We start from the raw sequence: 22,693 nt of genomic DNA on the forward strand, positions 1-22,693 counted from the left end.
GGAAGCATTGACATCAGTTATGTTGGGCACAGTTTTTGGCACATACGAGTATAATATTTTATGGAAAAATGCATATTTTACTTGTACTGACAGTGCGTAGCGTTCAATAATTCATTTGCAGCATCTTCGGCAATGGCAAGGCAGTTATAATTCATGTATTTCATCACTAAGCAAATTGTTTGAGAAGATCTTTAGCTCGGGCCCAACTCCGACGCGGCCTATTCAGATACATGTAAAACGCAGAAACGCTTTTCTGAGATAACTCCTGAATCGCTTTTAATAATATTTGTTGCATTTGAGAAAGTAAGTTAAATTGTAGTGTCTGCTGGAAGTGGAATTTCGATTTAGGGCCCGTACTTTGTTTAAAATATTTTGAAAAATTCGAACCTTCGGAAGAAATAGAAGCACGAAGTTTGCAAACTAATAGCTGTGCATCAAGCACATATATAGCGGTTCTGTAAACACCATCCATTACACCATTCAAAGCAGGCAAATTCGATATGTCTATTTGTATTTTACGTGAATTGCTTATGTTATGTACAAGGGTTCTGCAAAAGCCGTATTTCCATAATACATAAATTTTTAAGACTCATGCGTAACATCAATTTTGTCCGCTGTAGATGTACTATTATGTGCAATTCACATAATTATGATATCAATTTTCATTGCTGGTTTACAGAGTAGTAAACTTCCTTGTCTCGTTTTCTGGAAATTTTCGATTTTTGCCACTTCTCAATAAAATATTGAAGACCTAAATCGAAAATTCGAAACAAACAATCACTATAATCTGAGTTTTTCTTTTAAATGCAACAAACCTCATAAAATTTGGTGCAGTGGTTGCCGAGGAAAACGAATTCTCCTACTGCATGTATTTAGATAGGAGCATCCGACCTAATGTCTCCTCTTAGGAAGACGCCCAGCTGCATTGTCCAGGGTAATATGATCTTGCAAGTAGCATGGTATTTCCTTACTTATAACGGTAGTAATCACAGTGGATATTGTTATATGGGTTTACATACCAATATATGTGATCACAAACTTATTAGAAACTGTTATTAGAAATATGTAAAGCATGGATGTTTCTGCACACTTAATCAGCTGTGAATGTGGAAGAATCGCTTGTGCTTAAAAAATTCAAAGATTCACAGCAAGGGCTGCAACTGGCTGACATCCCTGCACAGTTTTGATTTACTTTACTTTAACGTTTCGTCTTCTACTGTTTCATCTCCACAAGAATAGGCTGTTTGTCTGCTTTTCGCATGGTTGCACGAGTTTAAATGTTGGTGCAGGACGGTACGTTGCCACATTGCCACTACAGCAAGCGAATAATTTACTTAGTTTACTAGCTGTAGAGCTAATTACCGTTCAAAGCAAATGTTAATACAGGTGCAGTGAGGATACAAAGTCAGCAGCAAGTTCAATGTTTATTGGTTTCTGTGGAAGGCAAAATATTCACCAGAGAAGAGATGCAACATGCATGAAATATTCGAAAACAAATTAACGACGCTGTTTATTCAAGCCACAGAATTAATGCTATCGTAGCAAATTCATTACGATAGCCTATACATTTGTTCTGTCAGATTTAGTAAGTGAGGTAGGATAACCTGTTCAGGCTTGAAAACCGACAAGAAAATGAAATTGAACGGTACCGCGTTCAGCACAACGTTGAAACTTCGGATACATTGCTGTGTTGTCATTTGCCCTTGCCAAAGTTGAAATTATTTAAGCTGTTCCATACGCGCGATTTTTATATGCTACTCAACAAAAGAAAATTGTGACGACCCCGAAAGGCCATGTCGTCTGGTGGGGATCGAACACCTAACTCGCAAAGGCGTACGAAGCAAACGCGAAAATGCACTTCATTTGCTGCATAGCGTGCCAACGAACGCATAGAAATTGGAGAATGGAATCTGCGGTACAAGTTTTTTTTTTATTTTCCCTTGGCGTTCGTAGCTAATTCGGCAGTCCACGTCTCCGCGAATTGCACTTGTTGAGCGAGATGCCATTTCCCAAAACAACCCGGCGAAATAGCTCTCCGCGCAATTTCAACGGAAAATCGCAACGATCGCTGCGACGGCATGATAGTGCGACTGCGCGACCAACCGGTTGGTCGCAGCCGAAAATGAGGCGGGTCGGCACTGCAACTGCGATTTTCGTCGCAAACGATGGAAGTCGCACTTCCGGTGCGACGAAAATCGCATCATGTGAAACAGGCTTAAGGCGGCGGCCGACAGACGGCGGTACCGAGCCAAGACAGAGCGGTGGATTCGCCGCTGCAGCTGCTTTTTGGTCAAGTGGTGTAGACCGTTCGGACATTCTGCGACATCACATGGAAGTTGAATTCTCTTCGACTTCCAGTTTGCGCGAGTTTCGCTTCGCGAGCCAGCAAAACCAGCGCAGCATTACGCGATAACGAAACTAACGAAACGCGAAAGCGTGGGGGGCGTGGTGTCGAGCGAAAATAAAATCGTTCACCGCCCGCGTCGTTGTCAAGGGTAATTTCAGTGAGTTATTTTTCTAAAAAAATTAAATAGAAAAAATGAAATAGAACTGGACCAGTAGCCTTTCATGTCGTCTTATAATACAATACAAGGATGTTTTTGCAACGAATGGTTGAGTACTAGTGACAGAATTTAACTGTGGAGTGACTTCGTAATCGGGAAGTATGTACTTGAATGTCCCGGGGGAGTCTCTAACCATGTCCTGCAGTTCCCTCTATTTCTCGTTTATTAAGGCTCTGCTCACGATAATATTGACGCCTTACAGATTCTGGAGCACTAATCTATCACTTTGGCTTGACTTAATATTTGCCTTAAGTGTCCCTTTAAGAGCTGTGTTGTCTTCATCTGACATTTAGTGCTAATATAGATATAATATAGATGATAATAGCTGATGTAGATTTGAAATCTGTGAACTATTGCAAGTTTTCGGTATTGGTTAAAACTCATACCGGCCTTCAGATGAGGAACCAATCAAGTGACAATTTATATGTTAGATAGCAGCCATATTCAGACCATCTCGTATGCATATTGAAGACTATGCACTGAATGACTAAAGCTATCAACAATTCCTATTTAGTGATTATGAAGGGGGAGTTGTTTACCTACAATTGTTTTGACGCCAAGCATAGATGCCCCGTTTGCGAATTTGGAGAAATTACGTTTGTCGCCGCAAGGGAAGCGAGCACCGGAGAAGGAAGACACCAGGAGGTGCGCCGCGTTCACGTCCTTTCCGTTTACGCTAGAGTGTACTAGACAGGGGGGAGTGGGTCCGCACGGGCTCTCCCAACATTTGCTAGACAAGTTTTCAGGCACGAAGGAAGGAAACTAAGAAGCGGCCCTGACGTCACTCTTTGTGAAGCGAAAGTGAAGCCGGAAGTTGGCGTTGCTCATGGCGTTGCTGATGGCGTTGCTCCGCCTATCGGGCCAGCTCTCCTCTCTTGTTTACATTTCTCGCGAAACCACGCCGCGCTGCGCGCAACCGTGCTGCCCGGACCCGCGCGCTCCGTAGCAATACTAAGCAATAGTTAGCACGTTAACATGATTCCGCCAAAGAGGGCGAAATTTCCCGCGGATATTCCTTCGTCCGTTGCCATTGCCATGGCGCGGTACATTGCGTACAGCGTTGCATGCGCGTTCATTTCACGAACTTTAGTTCCGCCTGTCCCACCTGGCCACAGCAACATCCAGTAGAGCACGGTCCAGATAACGCAGCGCAACAAAACACGGAGACCAACGCAAACCTGCCCGCACGGCGCCTTTGCCACGGTACGAAACCTACGGAGTAACACGTGTGCGCGCACAGAACAATAATAAAGCCGCCATTGTGGCCCGAAAGGTGGGGCTACTAGAGCAAAGAAATAAAAAAACAGCAAAACAAAGGAGAACCTACTACGTCATTTCCTCCACACTTTGCTCCTAGCGCGCGAAGGGGGTAGGGCCTCTCCTCAGTTTCCTTCCTCCATGTTTTCAGGCATGCGCGTCACGTGAGATGACGTAGGCTACGTCACGCCACGCCGGCCGGCTCACTCCTGCTCGAGCATGGTGCGTTGCGACTCATGTGTGGAATCCGTGATATCGCCAGGCTTCATAAAGATTTTTTTCTTTCTTTACGAGCAATCCGGTCTCTCGGTTGTGTTCCGCACTAGCATTTGGTAAAAAATAATGCACACTCGCACGGAGGGTGCCGGAGTTGGGCTGGAATATTCAATTATAAAAGCTGGAAAGGCTGTTCGCATCATAAAGACGTCGTGCGCTACTTGATTGAAACATGGTGGCGTTCGCTGAGGTACTTTTTATGATAGACGTTTTTACTATCGGAATTATCAACCCATTCGTTAAAATACACTCCTATCACAACCACATTGCGTAGCGTTTATTTCCATTATTCGCAATGCTTTATTCACAATTGCACCAACACAATGCAACAACCGTATTTAATATGGCACAATTAGCAAATTAAGCACAAAATGAGTGCCTTGAAATGTAATGTTCCTCTATATCAGATTCAAATCAAATTACTTCATTGTTTAAGTCTTACGTGCAAGGCTGTTTAGATAGGGAGTGAGGACATGAGCATATCCAAAACAAACCCCCTCCAGAAGTATACGCAATATAAATTAGATACAGTCCCACGTAGTGGTGACAGTGAAAAAAGCACAGCAGCAAAACTGTCAATAGAGCGTTATTGCTCAACGGACCCACCGGAACTGGGGATTCAGTGGGCCAGCGTAGACGGCACTGCGCATGTGCGGTGCGCTAGGGCGGCCAGCGCTTTTACAGAGCGCGTCGCTCGCTCACTGATATCATCTCCCCAGCAGAGCTCGCATAGTCGACCACCGTTTTACAGCGATGTTATTTATGCGGACCCTGCGCCGTTATTGCAGGACTTCGCTAAAAAAGAGGGACCACGTGACCTAGTGGGAGAGGAAAAAAGGTTCAACAGTGGGAATGGGGGCTTGCGTGACCCCTTTCACTCTGTGAGAATGCGATCTTATGGACGAATCTTCTACGATTGTCATACGGTGCATTTTTGGTGGTCGAGGCAGATCGGCATGCAATTTATCGACGATTGATTCCACCCTGCCGCGAAAGGAACAAATGTTAGGCTGGCGGTTTGCGGCCAAGGAACAGTGCCCAGCGAATGAAACGCGATACCAGAGCGCATGGCTGCCGGCACTACTTGGGCCAGCAATGGTGAATGGTAAAACAAAAGATTTACAATATAGACTGATTGCGAAGTTTGACTTGCATAGTGTAACACTCGGCGCAACTAACACAGCTTCACTGTTCGACCATCCTCACGAACTGGAACGGGTGGTGATTTTATATATTTTTTTTATTTTTGCAAAGCGGGTGGCGACAATGCGCACGAACAGCAGCGGCATCTCGTCAACGTCGTCTTCATACATGGCACTGGCTCGCTCGCAGGCAAAAACGCCTCAGAGGTGATTCGCCGCTGAAGAGGACCTCTGTGTCCTGCGAGAGGTTACACCAACGAGACCGTTTGGCGACGATTTGAAGTGGATGACCGCGATCGAAAACCTGAAATGGGCGTACTGATCTTTTTCACAGTAACTACCACCTTGTTCGACAGGTGGCGCAGCAAAGCTATCCGTAATGGTGTTTCTCCATATGCTCCCGCAGGGAGCAGAGCTGCGAAAAGGTCCGGTTTATGATCCAGCTCTGCAGTGGAGCCACTCCTCGCGCGCGCAGGAGGCAAACGCCGCGTGGTGTTCCATTTCCTTTTTTGTCTGCTGGTCGCGAGCTACATGCGGCAACCGTACGCAAGCGCTGAGAAAGATGGCACTTGTTTAATGTAGGCTAAGCTCCAACGATTGGCGTAGCCGGAGAGGGGCCAACCCCCCGAAATTTTTAGTTTGTGTGCACATATATACACGCACTTATACAAACACACCCACAACATATAAAGAATACAACCCCCCTCGATCCCTCGAAATAAAATCTTGACTACGCCCTGGGCTCGAACAGCTCAAAATTCCGTGTGCAAACGCGCATTACCTTGCAACAAAAACTGGTGCAATGTTTTCCAGCTTGCGTATGAAGTAATCTCGTGGAGGCGGAAGAAATGTTTTATAGGCTGTTTAAAGAAAACTTCACACAAGTGTGGTACACAATTATGTGAGCATATTTTGGCTGCCGAAACCAGCCGATTAATGATCGTCGCCAAGTGAACTATCGTTACTGCAGTTGTGTCAGTGACCGTTAACAGAGCGTCATTTATCGCTAACCTCACTAACCGTCGTTCACAGAAACTGCACCTTTTCGATATATGCGGTGCGGACACGTCGATTTAAACGCATTTCAAATGTTCACATGCGCACGTTCTATCCATAGCCTATTTTTACGATTCACTCACATCGCAGACTAAACAACTGCTTCATAGCAGCAAATCTGCAAGTGGAAAAATATTTAACATGGAGGAGTTTCTCGATCAAATTTATTTCGTACAAGGGAATGGATGACCAATGGCTGCTGGTAGCAAGGCAAGAGTGCTGGTTCTTCGAGCCTTGGGAGGCAGAATTTAAAGCAACTGGAAAGGGAACAAGCTATTAAGAGCAACAACAGCTTACTCTTATTGCTCTAATCACACCAAGAGAGCAAACTTACAAAGTAATTATTGCCACATTGCAGACTGTTATATGAGAACTCATTTTTCCTGATCGCTTCATATTGATCAGGTCAATTTACTATAACACAGCGCTTAATTAACATACAGTCAGAACTTTACATTCCTCATGTCGACTATAAGGCCGATTTATTAAGCAAGATATCGAGGGCCGTAAATGCTGAAGCTATCACAGCTGTCTAATAAGCGGGAGTGCGCGATATTTTCACTTAATTACTACGCAAAAATGAACACTAGCACATCAGTCAACAACACATAAAAATTACAACGCCTACCAAAAATAAAAAACAAGAGAGGAAAACCAGGGTATCACGGGCAAATTGTACCTAGTATTTACACTGTTTTGAACACACTGCTCGAGACCCGCATAGTCAGAACAATCGTACAAGCAACACAGCAAATTGGGTGAGTTGGTGAGTTAACATTCTTAGCGTTTAAGTACAAAGCGACACGGACATATAGTTCACTCTTCGTCCCGCATCTGTGTCGCCACATACACCAAAAATCGTTCAAAATGTTGCATGTTACCTGCAGACATCTCGGCTTTAAAAATGGTGCTACTCTGGATAAATGTTAATTTAGTGTAAACAAGGCGAACGCTCCTCGCATAGCCTGGTCCCTTCGGGAGCCGTACGCAGTAGCCATACCAGTCACCGGCGCACATCTGTCCGTTCACAAGGCACCCCGTAAGAAGCTTTGCCACCTTCCGTGCGATTTGTGCAGTTTGGTGCGCTGCAACCTGTCTTACTGGAATACAAATGTCACTATGATGTGTTTCATATCCATTCACCAAGGTCCTAGACTTAATCTCGTCGAATACCGTACCTGCGACCCACAACTGATGAATGCAACGCACGCCCGACGGTCCGCTGATTGCATCTCGATGGTACTGACGGAAACGACGAGTCGGCGTCGCGCGCGTAAAGTTGGCTTCGCAGCTGTGCAGTTGAACATTTGACGTCATTTTGCGTCACGTGATAGCGCTCGGCGAATAGCAATACCAGCGGCACTGGAAAAGTTATGCGCAATTCTGCTCCCTGCGGGAGCATATAGAGGAACACTACCCCATTCTAAAACCCCCTGATAATTTGAAAGTAGCGACGCTCTCCTCCCCGCGGTGCTTTCCTCCTCGATTCCACTCGCCTTTTCTCCTGGGCTTCCGCGGACGGGCCACAGCATTCTATGGAGGCGCGTTATTTTGGGTTAGTTGCACGCCCCAGTGGTAGTGAAAATTTTGAGAAATGCTGATAAGCGCATCGATAATGGTGAAGGCAACGTTTTTGAGAAATATTGTTTTTGTTTTTTCCTAAAGCCGTTTGAACGGGATATACTGATGTAAAAGGAGCTTTGAGGCGAGTTCGATACTGCCGACAATCTTCCTGTCACACGATGAGATAGTTTACTTTGTGCGTCTGATCTAGTATTGCTTGTGGCACATCCCTCTGCGTGTGGCTTATTAAACGAAAGCCTTAGATCTCTGTTTCAAGGTCGCGTTGTGAGGTATGGAAAATATCACATGACCCAAGGAAGGCCGGAGGTGAAGCAAAGCATGTCCAGCCGTGTATAAGAGATGATTACTGATTAGCCAAGGTAAATATTATTTATTAGTGATTTATTAAGGCGGATTAAGGTGTATTAAGGATGAATAAGGTGTGTTGAGGAGAATTCAGGTGGATTAAGGTCGATGAAGGTGGAATAATGTGTATTAAGGAGGAATAAGATGTGTCAAGGAAAACTAAGGTGTATTAACAACACTGAAGGTGAATTAGGGAGGATGAAGGGGGATTAAGATTCATTCAGGAGGATTAGGGTGGAATTAAAGCAAATTCCGAAAATCCAAGGTGCCCTTAAGTATCGCCTAACGGACGTAAATGCGAAAGTTTTGTAAAGCCTACTGCTTTCACCTTAATTCACCTCCATCAACCTTAATCAACCTTAATCTACCCAAACCCCATTATTCCACACTAATCCTCTTTAATCCACTCTAATCGGTCTTAACTATCCTTCATTAACCCTAATTCACACATCACATCACTTGCACAAAAAATTTAAATGCATAATCGAAACATTTTTCTTATTCTGTAATTAAGTTTTTAATTAAGTACCTTACGGCAGATATAGCAATTTACAAACATTAGCCGGGGAGTTCGCACGGCGGATCCACTTGGAAAGAATTCTCAGGATGACACCAGTTTCGAGATATTATTTTTCGAACTTTTCAGAGAAATGCATTGGCATTCCAGTTACTTTGGCGTTTCAATGCATACAAAGACGCCTCGTTGTGAAAGTGGAACGACAGTGCATTTTTACCGTAAGTTTGACGGAACATATCTCGTAAATGGTGTCATCCACACAATTATTTTCATGATGACATACCTTGCAGTCTCACCCGCTACAATTTGTAAATTGCAATTTATGCCAGAAAGTAATTAGTGAAAACCTTAATTTGTTAATTCGTCTTAATTAGTCGATTATGCCTTTCAATTTTTTTACAAGTAATGTCCGCCTCTTCAAGTAGACCAGCTCATTTACTAGAATTGTGGTACCTGCCGCATGCAATCTTTAAAAAAATTTCAAAGTGATCGCTAAAACACCCTGCATAAGTATACGCACGTATTTAACTACTTTAGTGCGCAGTTTCGCAAGACGATCACACTTAACTTTATCGTAGATATTCATATTGTTCTTTCGTGTACGCCTTGTCATCCTGCAAGTATATGTGCCTCGAGCACTCAGATCTTGTCAGCCGCCGAAGCCTACGTTGAAGTACACTAATCGGTACTTGCACGCTGAATCGGTGTTCTTCCCTATCCTGTCCTGCGTGCCAGGGATTGAAATATACGAGGAGAGTGAAAGCTCGTCGGCTTAACAGGAATGATGTGTTGGATTCATGTAATTTATTCACTTGAACAAGCAAGCAAAGCATTCCCTCCAACATCACGCAACAGGGACGCAGCCTGTAATTTTATCAAAGACGCACGCTTACTTCACTGCGCGGTTTCCTCTTTGTCTGTCAGAAGCACTTCAGTGCCGTTGCCACTGCAATGCATGTCTAAACCCGCCGTGGTTGCTCAGTGGCTATGGTGTTGGGCTGCTGAGCACGAGGTCGCGGGATCGAATCCCGGCCACGGCGGCCGCATTTCGATGGGGGCGAAATGCTAAAACACCCGTGTGCTTAGATTTAGGTGCACGTTAAAGAACCCCAGGTGGTCAAAATTTCCGGAGTCCTCCACTACGGCGTGCCTCATAATCAGAAAGTGGTTTTGGCACGTAAAACCCCAAATATTATTATTATTAATGCATGTCTATCAAGTGAAGATAAAGTTGGAGTGCATTTAATGCAGGTAATGGCAGGGCAAGCAAAGCGTTCCCTCCAACATCACGCAACAGGGACGTAGGCTGTAATTTTATCAAAGACGCACGCTTACTTCACTGCACGGTTTCCTCTTTGTCTGTCAGAAACACTTCAGTGCCGTTGCCACTGCAATGCATGTCTATCAAGTGAAGATAAAGTTGGAGTGCATTTAATGCAGGTAATGTCGCGCTCTTATTGCTGATTACTGAAGATGTAGGCTCAGAGCAAGCAAAGCGTTTCCTCCAACATCACGCAACAGTGACGTAGGCTGTAATTTTATCAAAGACGCACGCTTACTTCACTGCATGGTTTCCTCTTTGTCTGTCAGGGATACTTCAGTGCCGTTGCCACTGCAATGCATGTCTATCAAGTGAAGATAAAGTTGGAGTGCATTTAATGCAGGTAATGTCGCGCTCCTTATTGCTGATTACTGAAGATGTATAGGCTCAGAGCAAGCAAAGCGTTCCCTCCACCATCACGCAACAGGGACGTAGGCTGTAATTTTATCAAAGACGCACGCTTACTTCACTGCGCGGTTTCCTCTTTGTCTGTCAGGGACACTTCTGTGCCGTTGCCACTGCAATGCACATCTATCAAGTGAAGATAAAGTTGGAGTGCATTTATTGAAGGTAATATCGCGCTCCTTATTGCTGATTACCGAAGATGCAGGTGGTTAACTGAAGCAGTTGCAAATGGACAAACGAACTGACAATGATTCATCGCTCAGTTACGGCAGGTCAATAGCTTGTGCGGGTGCGGGAACACACACGTACGCGATAAGACCAGCACGACCCTGATCCCATTTTTCTAACACAGTCGAATGAAGTATTTCGCTGCACCACAAGTTTCTCTCTCACATGATCCAGATGAGACGCGGAGCAATCTGCACCAGATTCTGGTGGCGCCAGCATTTCCCTTTTTTTAGCTTACCTGCAATGAACATCTCCCACTGCGCTACAGTTGTAAACTCTTTTACTCTAACAACAAAAGCCAGAAGCGTTTTCCATTCACATCATTGCATCTACATCACGCCAATCCAGGCCGTCTATCGTGATGAGGAGTAGCAGGCACTGGTCGTCGTAGCAGGGACAGACGCTGAGATACTCCTCAGGCGTCTCGATCACTTCCGTAGCTGTAGTTTGTCAACAGTACGAGCGAAGAACAAAGAGGTGTTTGTGAATACAATACCCAGCAACATGCGAAACAATAGCGCTGCATCGCAGCTGGAGTGTCCGTGTCATTTTGCTTACCGTGGTTAGTTGCATAATTGAAAAACCGCCTAGAAAATGCACCGTCTTTTATGATTGCAAGTTAGCCATTCGACAACCTTCTGTCAAATACGTCGCCGAAACTACGACCAGTTAGTGTCCGAGATCCGGGAGGCTCGATATCGGGCTCGAAAGGGGCCACAACATGGTTTTTCCGTGATTGCCGTATTAATGAGGTAGAGCTGGCATTGACCTCGCTGACGCTGCGGCTAGGTCCACCCCCGACAATACCCAAACACTTCGGATATCTCTGTCTGAAACGAATGCTGCAAGGAAACTCGAATCACAGGCTCGTCATGCCGTCCTGTAGCTCACTGGGACTCCCCGCATCTCTCGAACAGCCGCCTGCAAATTGTGTGAAGCAGTAAAGTTTAAAAACAAGAAAGAAAACCATCCAGTGGGAAGTTTGTGAGCGTTCCATAGAAACTTCCGATTCAACAGTGTTTAGCGTCCTGTTTTAGGTACTTTTACGCGCGTCATCAGGAAAGCTTGCGAAGAATGAAAAAAAAAGGAAACACGCGACTACGCGGTTGTACACCGTGACTGCAGTGCTCTCAAACGTGCCACGCATGAAAATGAAGCGCCTTAACATAACATGCTGCCACTGAGAAAGGGACACGGCAGTGACACACGCGTAGTCTTCGAAGTTCACGCCAGCCATTGATTTCGGTTGCCCTGCCGAAAGCAATAAACCCGGCTGTTTGTGATAGCGATAAGCAGACTGAAGAACCTGACATCGTCACCGCCTTGTGGGTTTTTCGGTGGCAGCGTAGTGTATTAAATGCGCTATCCTTTGATATGCGTCACGACTGCGGGCACTGCTATCGCGGCGCACAAGCAATGACATGGTTGCTTTATTTTTTAATATTCCTCGGAACGTCTTTATGCAATATAGAACTACCATAATAGGTGCAGGACAATAAATACGGTTAAATCGTATGTTCCCTGCAACGCGCAACAATTTTTCTTGCAGATTTTTTTATATAAAATGAAAACTTGCGGAGTTCATTTGTTCACTTCCGCTAATTATGCGACTGAATAGAATGCATTAAAATTCTGTTTTGTTTGCTCCATAGAGGGAATTTTCGGCTCTCGTAGAGCATCAATTATTTTTTATGCCTTTTCTAAAGTAAACAGGTATACCGTACATACGAGTCGTTCCAACATCGTGCAAATTTACATATCGCCAGGAGGGCAGGCAGGTTAAACAAAAATGTTTTAGGAAGTAATAAATTGAAAACGTTGCAACGAGTTCTATTAGCGGCGGGAATTTGGAGTGGTGCCCTCTCGCGAGTGACGTCACGACCAGGATACCGCTCACTCCGACACTCTCGGCTGCTGAGCGCGCTCTTTCCCTTCGTATATGCTTGAGGTATGGGTGGCTCGAGCCCTACTTATTGAATGATAAGTCGGCTTCTTTCTGCTGACATGCCTGAACCACAGTTCATTCTACAAAACCACGTCAGTAGAGAAATTTTGCACAAGCTATGTAGCATAGGAGTCTACTGGTTTTGCAATGCATGTATACACCATGTCCGCCCAATGAAGTTTGCGTAAAAAGAATGTCTGCCAATTCATCACTCGAAGTTGCGTATGATTCTTTGCTTAACACTTAACATTCCTTTAGTACTTAGCTATAAGAGATAGTGCAGTTTACACGGAAGAAAAATATTGGTATTTGGTGTCAACATGTCATCCGTGTTAGAAAGACACAGCCCAGCGAAGCTGTTATCATGATTCTTATTACTCTGGTGAGTTGTTCTAGTTAAATATGGCCATTTTATTAATGCGTAAAAGAAAGAGTTCCGCGCGCATTTCTTATGAAAAAGTTTCTGCTACTATCACGCTTCCCGAAACAGGCCTCCATAAAACGAATTGATCATGGCTGCTAACGCGGCGGTGTGTCATATGTAGAGTATTTAGATAGTTAATTCACAATACCATAGTATGAATCACCTGAAAGAAAGGTTTTGTTTTTAAGATCGAGAGCGAATCACCTGCAAGCGATAAAATGTTTCATGGTGGCCCTCAGTAACTTTTATCGACAATATAGCACACCCCTCAGGCAACGGTAGCAACTGATTGCCGTTATAGCGAGACACGCATTGTTGAAAGTGCTCAGGCTCGCGCACTACGAATTTGCCTAGGTCTACCACGATGTGCGTCTACTTGGGGCACTATTGCAGAGGCACGTGCGTGCCCAGCTCGAGTTTATCTGCAACATGGGCCATTGCGAGTGCATCTAAGGCTACTGACTAGACACAGGAATCATCCACTCGCGAACATCACAAGGGTACGGCCTGTGTCCGCTTACTCAGAAGCCGTGTTGTCGCGACCGAACGAAGACAACTCAAATCTACTGTTGACAGCTTGGACTCCCGCCCCTTTTCAGAAGAAAAGCTTTTGGGTGCGTGGAGGAGTGTTGACTGTGCCCAACGTGCCATAAAAGCACTTTTGAACTTTTTAAGTGAGACTGGTTTAGACGATCGCCTCTAGAAGCTGTGAGACGTGTAGTCAGTGCGAAATGTGTTTGCGTAAAAACTTTTTGTGGCAAGATTGCTTTTTGTAAGGACAAGATTACTCTTAGTGTAGTGCGTCTCCAGTGCGCATCCGCATATTGGACAACGTGTATATAGTATCTCATTGTACCATATCATAATCATCCGCCACCTACCTTTCCCTGTATTTCCCACTTCCCCATTCCCCAGTGAGGAGTAGCAGGCTAGAGACACACTCTCCAGGCCGACCTCTCCTCCTTTCTCTTCATTAAAATCGACTCCTCCTCCACGCATTGTTAGTGAAATCCATCAGTACTACAACTTCTAATCGAAACCATGAAGACGTTTGAACCATGCACCATGAACCATGATGCTGTACATGACTAACCTTCCGTAGTTTTTTTCGGCAACCGGCAACGGAAATGGACTTTGTGATTCCTAACAAACCCAGACACAATGGGTTTCATTGTTGGCATTGTGCGTGATTACGTACAAGTGCACTGCGGCGGCGCATATGTCAAAATGCGGAACAGATTAGAACGCTCGCCGTCAAAAATAGCGTGACGTCAAGGTTATCGCCGCATATAAGTAGGAGTGGTATCGCGCTAAAAACAGCTGCGTTATCGATGGGGCGGACACGTATAGTTCGTACACCCGTAGAACAACGTGCGTACAAGGAGCGCCGGAGGGAACAGCAACGAGAATGTAAACGGCGCCGGCGCGAAACGACCGCCGACGAAGTACGGTCGCGGACAGAATAAAATGGACCACGGGATCTCCGAAAACGTTAAATTCCCGAGCAGCCTGTAGCAGTAACCAGTAAAACTGCCCACGACAACGTTGTTAGCATATTCTAGTCGACGTCCAAAATGCAAATACCAGATTGCGTTGTGAGGTTGCGGAGATATTCAGCTTTTTCTTAGATTTCATGGTCCATAATATTCTGTCCGTGACTGTACGTTCCCCCGATGCTGAACGAAAATTGACAACCATTCCGCTCTATGAAGATGGAGTGGCAGCGAAATCACTTTGCTTTCCGTTTGAGAGCTTTGACTGTCGTCTGCTTTATCTAGCATTCCATGTTCACAGAGTGCAATGGTTGTCATTTTTTACAGCGCCAATTGCAATGCCTAAAGTATACTCGAGGTACTACAACGCAGCTTAGGCTGCCTAGAAAAGGAACATTCAAGCACCTTCTCCCTCACCATGCCTCAATCCAGAGTTGTTTACTTATAGAAACGGAGAACTATTTGCTTCGTCAGTACATAAAAGAGAACCTCGCAAACCTTCATAAGGAAAGCACCACAAGCTTTACATATTTCACCTCATTTTTGACCCTCCACTGGGGAATTATGATATCTTCAATATGACTCTCACTAATTATGAATGACGCTTCGGCTTCTTTCTGGCTGCAGTCATATGGCCCAAAAGGCATATTTCACTCAAAAACTTTGGCCGAGCAACTGTGTCAGTTCGCCAAACACATTCGTCATGTATATTCCTCAAGCAACAAACACTAGTAAATTGCGGAAGTGAATTGAACATGTAGCACGGAAAAGGGACTATATATTGATAAATTCCTTTTCGTATTCTGCAAACAACTATAAGCCTCAATTAGCTTCACTTCAAATTACCGCCACTTAAAATAAACACGTGAAGAACCGCCAAATTCTGAGAAGCTGTTAAAGAAGCAGGTGGCGCTGGTAAAAGCTAGACTGCAGTGTTAAGACCTCGTGTTACTGCCGAGCGTTTCTGTTAAGAAAGACAAAAATTCGATATAGCAACTCTGTTTTAGCGGATTAAAATCGATGCAGCTGTTGTAGAAGTCATATATAGCCAGCGTTTGTGACATACTTGTTGCACCGCGGCAGGTATGGTATTATAACTGGATTCTTATGCGCTATGTTTTGGCGGTTATCGATCCGCACATGAAAAACCGCAATTGGCTGGTCTGCGCTCCTTCGGCTGGCACTGTAGCGTTGCCGTTGAGAACTGTATTGTCGTCTAAGAAATAAGCTCTTTAAGTAAATTTTCGCGAACGAAGACGTCATAAAAATATATTTGAGACGCCCGCCATAACTATACAAGCAGACGGAACGAGAGCGAACAAACAAAAACGCTGGAGAATGCGCCAGGTCACCGCCCGAATTGCAGCATGACGACAGGCGCGAGTCCGTTTTCTGACGTCCCAGGAAACATATGAAACATGTCATTCTCTAGTATTTTAAATCCTACTCGCTGCGGTGGCTCAGAATCTGTAGCGTTCTGCGGCTGAGCACGTGGTTGCGTGTTCGAATCTGTGTCACAGTGAACGCATTTTGGAGGGATATAAATATGAAGCCTCGTGTGCCTGCAATTAGGTACACGATCAGGTAGCCCACGCAGCCGAAGATACCTAACGTGGTCGGCGTCTCTGTAACTCCAGTGTTGTTTAGGGACTAGGAAAGGGCGAATATTTTAATCTTTCCAAGAACAAATCGAACGTATACCCCTATTTAGTATCTATTCGTGAATACGAATATCCTTTGAGTAGTCTTCGAATACTTCAAACCGCCAACTGGGCTTTAAATTTCATCCAGGCGGCCGTAGCATAAACATAAAACACGAGAAAAGTGAAGCACACTCTACATGTCAATCAGGGAAGGATATTTTTTTTTAAGACTAAGCCAATATCATCAGCACCCAACAATGAGTCGAGTGTGCGAATAGACTGGCTGTTTGATTCCAATACTCAATTTGTGATTTTAATAAACCCCGCTTGATAGCGCAGCGTGTAATCACAGAAACTTTCTAATTGTTGTTGATATACCAGGATTTGAAAATCGATGCTGGGAATGGCTGTTGATTATTCGAAAACTATTCAAAAAGTTGTCAATATTCGATTCGATTTCCTTCTGGCACTGTTCGATTGGTATGCGATTCGGTCTCGGAAATTAGTATTCGCACCCCCATATCAGGAACTTTAAACCACGTGAAATATTTCGTTATGCAATCAGTTAATAATAATTATTTTGTTTATTCACTATAATCATACATTTCACTTTCTACCTATTAAGAAACGTTTTCTTTTCCGCGTTCTATTGAAAGCACTTCCGACATGAAAAAAAATCCGCCTTCGTACCGAGATCGCAGGGCTTTCAACCAGGTGCGTATGCATGAACGCTGTAATGCACTGGCGCGGGAAACGTGGCGCGAGAGTGTTTATTTTGGTTGTTACAAGATTACTAGTAGTAGCATTTTCAGTAGCGCGAGTGCGACCGACCACTCTCTGCAATTTTTGTCCGTGCGTCCGCTCTGGACCACCGTACGTTGCACTTCTCTCTTCGAAGAGGCAGGGCGTGTGTAGAGTGAGCTCCTCAACAAGAGACTGCAATGTGGTGAACGCGGTTTAAATCCTGGATCGAGGACCTCAAAGAAGCGCGATGTAATTTGCTCCTAAATATCCACTGAATTTTGAACTTCTAATTCTCTTTTCCTTCCCTCTTTTTATCCTCGGACTTCCCTCCCGGTCATAGCACGAGTTCGTGATTGATGGTATAGGTGTTTCTGCCGCAGGCTCTGCTCCAGATTTACGACACTTAACGAAGAACGGCGACTACGGCGACATGTAGCGTGGGACAAATAAGCAGCAGGGAAGATGGACCAGGCTGACTTGTCGATCAGTTTAAACGATGAATTAACAAGATACTTTAGCAGCATCGACATTGAGGAATATGAGGAGGATGGCGGCTGGCTATAGCACTCTAAGAAAAAAGAGAGTAAAAAGTGAGTCACAGCAACTTGACTCTCTTTTTTCTTACGAAGACCCATTTTCGCGCGGGTAGAGTCACAAAACAAGAGTCAACATTTGTGTGTGGGTCGTTTGACTCTTAATAGGACGCGAAGAGTCGTCGTGCAAGATTGCGACTCCTCTGATATTCGAGATGAGTCTGGCGAGAGAAAGATTAAAATGCAGGAGAAGAAATACCAGATAACGTCTTCTGTTTTAGGCAGGCCCTCGGGTTCCTGTCCTGGTTGTAATCAGTTCAGTTCAGTTCAGTTTCATTCCTTAAAGGCCCCCATTTCAGGGGGTGTTACATAAGGGGTGGGGTTACATTTGTAGTGAGGAAAACAAACAGCGATGGTGATTTAACATTGAAGGTGATCTGTTACGCGTTGCACGTTAAAGAACCCCAGGTGGTCAAAATTTCCGGAGTCCTCCACTACGGCGTGCCTCATAATCAGAAAGTGGTTTTGGCACGTAAAACCCCAAATATTATTATTATTATCTGTTACGCGTTCTTGAAAAGCAGGTGTTGAAGCGATGGCGACGATGTCATGGGGTAGGCCGTTCCAGTCCGTGGCTGCTCGAAGAAATAACAAGGCTGAAAACGTAGTAGTACGTGATAGTGGGCGGGCAACTTGAAGGGGATGACTGGTGCGGTGAGATATGCGTGATGCGGCGGCGATATACGGTGCTTGATTGAGAGGAGAATAAAAGAATTTGTGATAAAGGGTGAGGCTAGCAATGCGACGATGAAAAGAGAGGGGTGACAGTCCGGATGTAGCTTTCAAGGATGAAACACTGACGTCATATGAGTATGAGGAATGAATGAATCGGGCAGCACGATTCTGCACAGCTTCCAATGCGGTGATTAGATATGCTTGAAGTGGGCTCCAGATGGGGCATGCATATTCTAATTTGGGTCTTATAAGTGATTTATACGCGAGCAATTTAACATGTGGTGGGGCAAGACAAAGGTGACGTTTTAGAAAACCGAGTGTTTTGTTTGATGCTGAAATGATGTTACCGACATGTTACCGACATGCGGTGTGTCATTCTTTCGTCAAGCTTGTCATGTTCTGCAATTACATCGAACTCTAAATATCGATTTTCCTTGAACATGTTTGTTGATATATATCACACGCTTAAGCGATAGCTGGCTTCCTATGCTAAGGAAGACCCGGATTTGTCACAATGGATTCTGACCATAAGTGAATCTAAAAAATATAGCATTGGCTACTAAAGAGAGCACAGAAACGAGATAACAAGTTCAGTAGGCGCACTCTACAGTGTCGATTGTAAATGTAATTGCTCTACGTAAAGTTAAATTTTGAGGATTTAGGTTCCAAAATCAAGATCTTGTTATGAGGCGCACGGTAATTGAAAACTGCAGATTTATTTTCAGCAGCTCGGGTTATTTACCGTGCACGGAATGCACAATATACGCGCGTTTTCGCATTCTGCCCCCATTGGAATGCGACTGCTGCGGTTGTGATTGGACCCGTGACCTCGAGCTCAGCAGCGCAACACCAAAGCCACTGGGCTACCGCAGTGCGTTGTGTTCCGCGACCAGAAACAAACACTAGCGTACGCAGCACTGCTTTTGAACCCCCCAGAAATTTAAAAACAAAAATGTAGCAGTTTCCCCCCCAATGCTGCATGAACCACTGCACGAACAACTGCACGAACCAAGGTTCGTAGCTTCATCGCCTGAATAAACTGCAGTAAACAATCGCTTACTCCGTAAATTAGCAAGCACGGGGTCACGCGCGCACGTGCAAACATGAACAGATTTCACTCAATGACCGCGAACACTCGCTGCCACAGCGTCCGCGTGATGAAGGGCGCGAACAGAGCGGACAGAACGCTTCTGCTGCCTCGTCCTTCAAAGCGTCCCCGAAACTTGAAATGGCGATATAGAAGCGCCTTTCCCCTCTCCCCCCCCCGTCCCCACTTTGCACCCATCGGGAATTATCTCCAAGACAGAGCGAGAGTGGCGCCAGACCGGGCTAGAGCAACGGCCAGAGGAGAAGCGTGCTAAACCAGCGCCTCCTTTCCCCGGCTTGCGCGCGTTTTATCACGTGACCACCTATAGATACTTGGGGCACCCATCCAGGCACTATACATCTCAACTCGCCCTCGTACACTTCCTTTAACGCGCACAGCTAACGGCGCAGGATAGGATCTTATCGCACTTTATACGTAAGCTCACGGCAACACCGACAGATATATTTCGGCGGTTGTGTCCATATAATTGCTATCGCAAAATTCGCAATACATAGAAAATTTTACTAAGGACCAACCACGCTGCTGCCATGTCGTGATAGAGCGGTGAACGATAGTTCTAGAAAATGTGTTGCTAAATCTCCGCCAAATGACTATACGCTCGCATTTGGTGAGAGCGGCACACAGTCGCAAGAACTTGTGGAGGAAATACCGGAGTTCTGGCAGCTTCAGGTGCACTAGATCATTCAGTAACATGGGCGGCTTTGTAGTTCTACCTTACATCAGAGCAAACTGCACTGGACAGAAATCAAGGGCAGCCGCACCGTTATAGCTAAGCAAATTAAGGACAATTACGCCGCGTCTTCAGACTTCGAGCACGCTCTGACAGCCCAGCGATAGATATTTAACCCTTTATAGGGCAATGGGACATATACATCCCACTTTTCACGCCGCCGAAAAGGGCTCTTCAAAGGCATTGGGAAGCGTGCATCCCATTTTTTACTGTGCTGCCATCTATCTGCGAATACTGTAATTACTTTTGAAAGCAGTTTTGCTGCTTTCCGACAGGTGGTACTAGGCGTCCGTTGTTTTGAAAATTGTGTCTCCGTTCGGGAAGGCGAAGGAATTTTTGTCTTGTTGTGTCTCCAAACAAGAATAATTCGAGATGTCAGGTGAGCATTTCCGTTTCTCTGCTTCAAAACAAAGCCCACTAGCTTTTATGAATCGCGTTTTTTGAGGAATACAAGCAATATTTAGCCTGAAAATCTTGTATAAATAGGACCACCCTTAGAAAACAGCATGAGTTATGCTAGGACTAACTTCCCGATTTTCGGGGACGATGTGTTGAGGAATACGTTACTCAAACTTTTATATTTTGTTTGTTCTTGAAATGCAGATAATCGATTTCTGACGGCAGCAGAAGCGCTTGAACTATATTTTAGCCTTCCGGACGACCCCACGTCGAGTGACTCAGATGGGGATACAGACGTCGACTTCGTACCAGAGCTCGCTCCGCCAGACTCTGATGAAGAAAGCGGCGACGATGGAGCAGCAGCTTCAACAAGCAGACCTAAAAAGCCCAAGGCTACTTACACGAGAAAGACAAGGAAACGACCGAAACCGCCTGCAGTTTCTGCTGAAGAAGAAGTCGAAGAGGAGCCTGGAGTCTGGGGTAGCAGCGAACCGGAGCACGCCGTCCGCGACCCGAAAATTTGGGACCCACAGTTCTCATCAAAATCACCGACGACGCCGTGTGAAGCTTTTGCTCTATATTTTGACGACAGTGTCATGCATACACTAGTAGCAGAGACAAACCGGTTTGCAAAGCAGAAAAACCGCAAGCACTGGAAAGAGCTGACAATTGATGAACTTCGCGCATATTTCGGCATACTGCTGCTGATGAGCACGAATCCAAGGCATCAAATGTATCTGTACTGGAGCAGCGACAGTTTCTTCAATTGTCCCGAAATATCAAGGGTCATGTCTTTCCGCCGTTTCCAAAACATTATGAACTGTTTACATATCAACGACCTAAGCAAAGAAAAAAGGAAAGGGGAAGACGGGTACGACAGACTGTCGAGAGTACGCCCTCTCATACAAGCGCTGAATGCCAGCTTCAAAAGGGAATACACTCCGTCAAGCCATCAATCCATTGATGAGAGCATGGTGCGCTTCAAAGGACGGTCTTCGTTGAAGCAATACCTCCCTATGAAGCCAATAAAACGCGGATATAAGGTTTGGTGCCGTGCTGACTCCCAGACAGGATACCTTATTGATTTTCAGGTTTATGAAGGGAAAGCTGCTGACCGCCCAGCCAGCATGGGTCTCGGAGAACATGTTGTGCTCTCCCTGCTTGATGGTGTGGAGCCTGGTACACAACTATATTTTGATAACTTTTTTACATCCACACGGCTAATGGAGGCCTTGAAAGAAAAGGAAATTCTGGCAGTGGGGACCGTTCGAACAAATCGCAAGAATCTCCCTGAAGAAATCAGACATGATAACAAGCTGCAGAAGGGTGACTATATATGGCGGACAAAAGGAAGCATCACGGCTTACCAGTGGAAGGATACGAAAAACGTCCACGCACTTTCCAACTTTCATCACCCGAAGGACACTGTGGACGTTGTTCGAAAGCTTTCCAATGGCTCGTCCGTGTCTGTCCAATGCCCAAAGGCCATCTCAGACTACAATACCTGGATGGGTGGAGTCGACAGGTTTGACCAGAGGAGAAATGCTTATCCGGCAGACAGAAGATCTAAAAAGTCGTGGTACCGAATTTTCTACTTTCTGCTGGATGCAGCAGTAGTGAATGCTTTCCTCCAAATGAAAGAAGACAATCAAATGAGCTACCTGTGGTTCCGGCTTGTCCTCGGTCGCCAACTGATAAACGGCCAATCCTTCAAAGGCTCTAACAATCGGCCTTATAAAGCCAACAAAAAAGGCACCAAAAATGGCCAAAAAATGGTAGGAGTTCAGGACGAAGTCCGATTTCTGGGAGATGGACACCACCCTCAGAAAGTCGCGAAAAGGAGGCGATGTCGCTGGTGCTCCAGTGCCAAGAAAGAAGCTCGCACCAATTTTTTGTGCTCTGCATGCAATGTGCCACTTTGCGCAACATGTTTTGGGCCTTTTCATGCTGGTCGAAAGTGAACTGAAAGCCCTTGAGAGGCAATGGGACAAATACGTCCCACTTTCTGAAATTTCATTGAGTGTCAGTGGGACACATCTGTCCCACTTTTTCTGAATAAACTACTTGTTCTTATGGCTTGAAATTTCGTGCAAACCATTTCTGTTGGCTTCATTTAGTCAGATAACACAACATTTTTCTTAGTTCTTGAAAAAAATATACCTTGCCTTACAAAGGGTTAAAACACAACCACACTCGGACGAGAAAATTTTGCTTCTGCCAAGTGAACGTAGCGGGTATTTCAAG

The 22,693-nt window shown here is 45.1% G+C and overlaps 1 protein-coding gene across 1 annotated transcript; it reads left to right on the forward strand.

Annotated features, from left to right (window-relative positions):
• The first annotated feature begins 20,226 nt into the window (after positions 1–20,226).
• LOC139060087 (piggyBac transposable element-derived protein 4-like) lies at positions 20,227–22,578 on the forward strand. The gene is made up of 2 exons (XM_070538888.1): positions 20,227–20,429; positions 20,654–22,578. The coding sequence occupies exons 1-2, from the start codon at positions 20,423–20,425 to the stop codon at positions 22,408–22,410; spliced, it is 1,764 nt and encodes a 587-aa protein (XP_070394989.1). The 5' UTR covers positions 20,227–20,422; the 3' UTR covers positions 22,411–22,578.
• The last annotated feature ends 115 nt before the right edge of the window (positions 22,579–22,693 follow it).

This window comes from Dermacentor albipictus, chromosome 1 (genome assembly GCF_038994185.2).
Source record: "Dermacentor albipictus isolate Rhodes 1998 colony chromosome 1, USDA_Dalb.pri_finalv2, whole genome shotgun sequence".
Taxonomy (NCBI): domain Eukaryota; kingdom Metazoa; phylum Arthropoda; class Arachnida; order Ixodida; family Ixodidae; genus Dermacentor; species Dermacentor albipictus.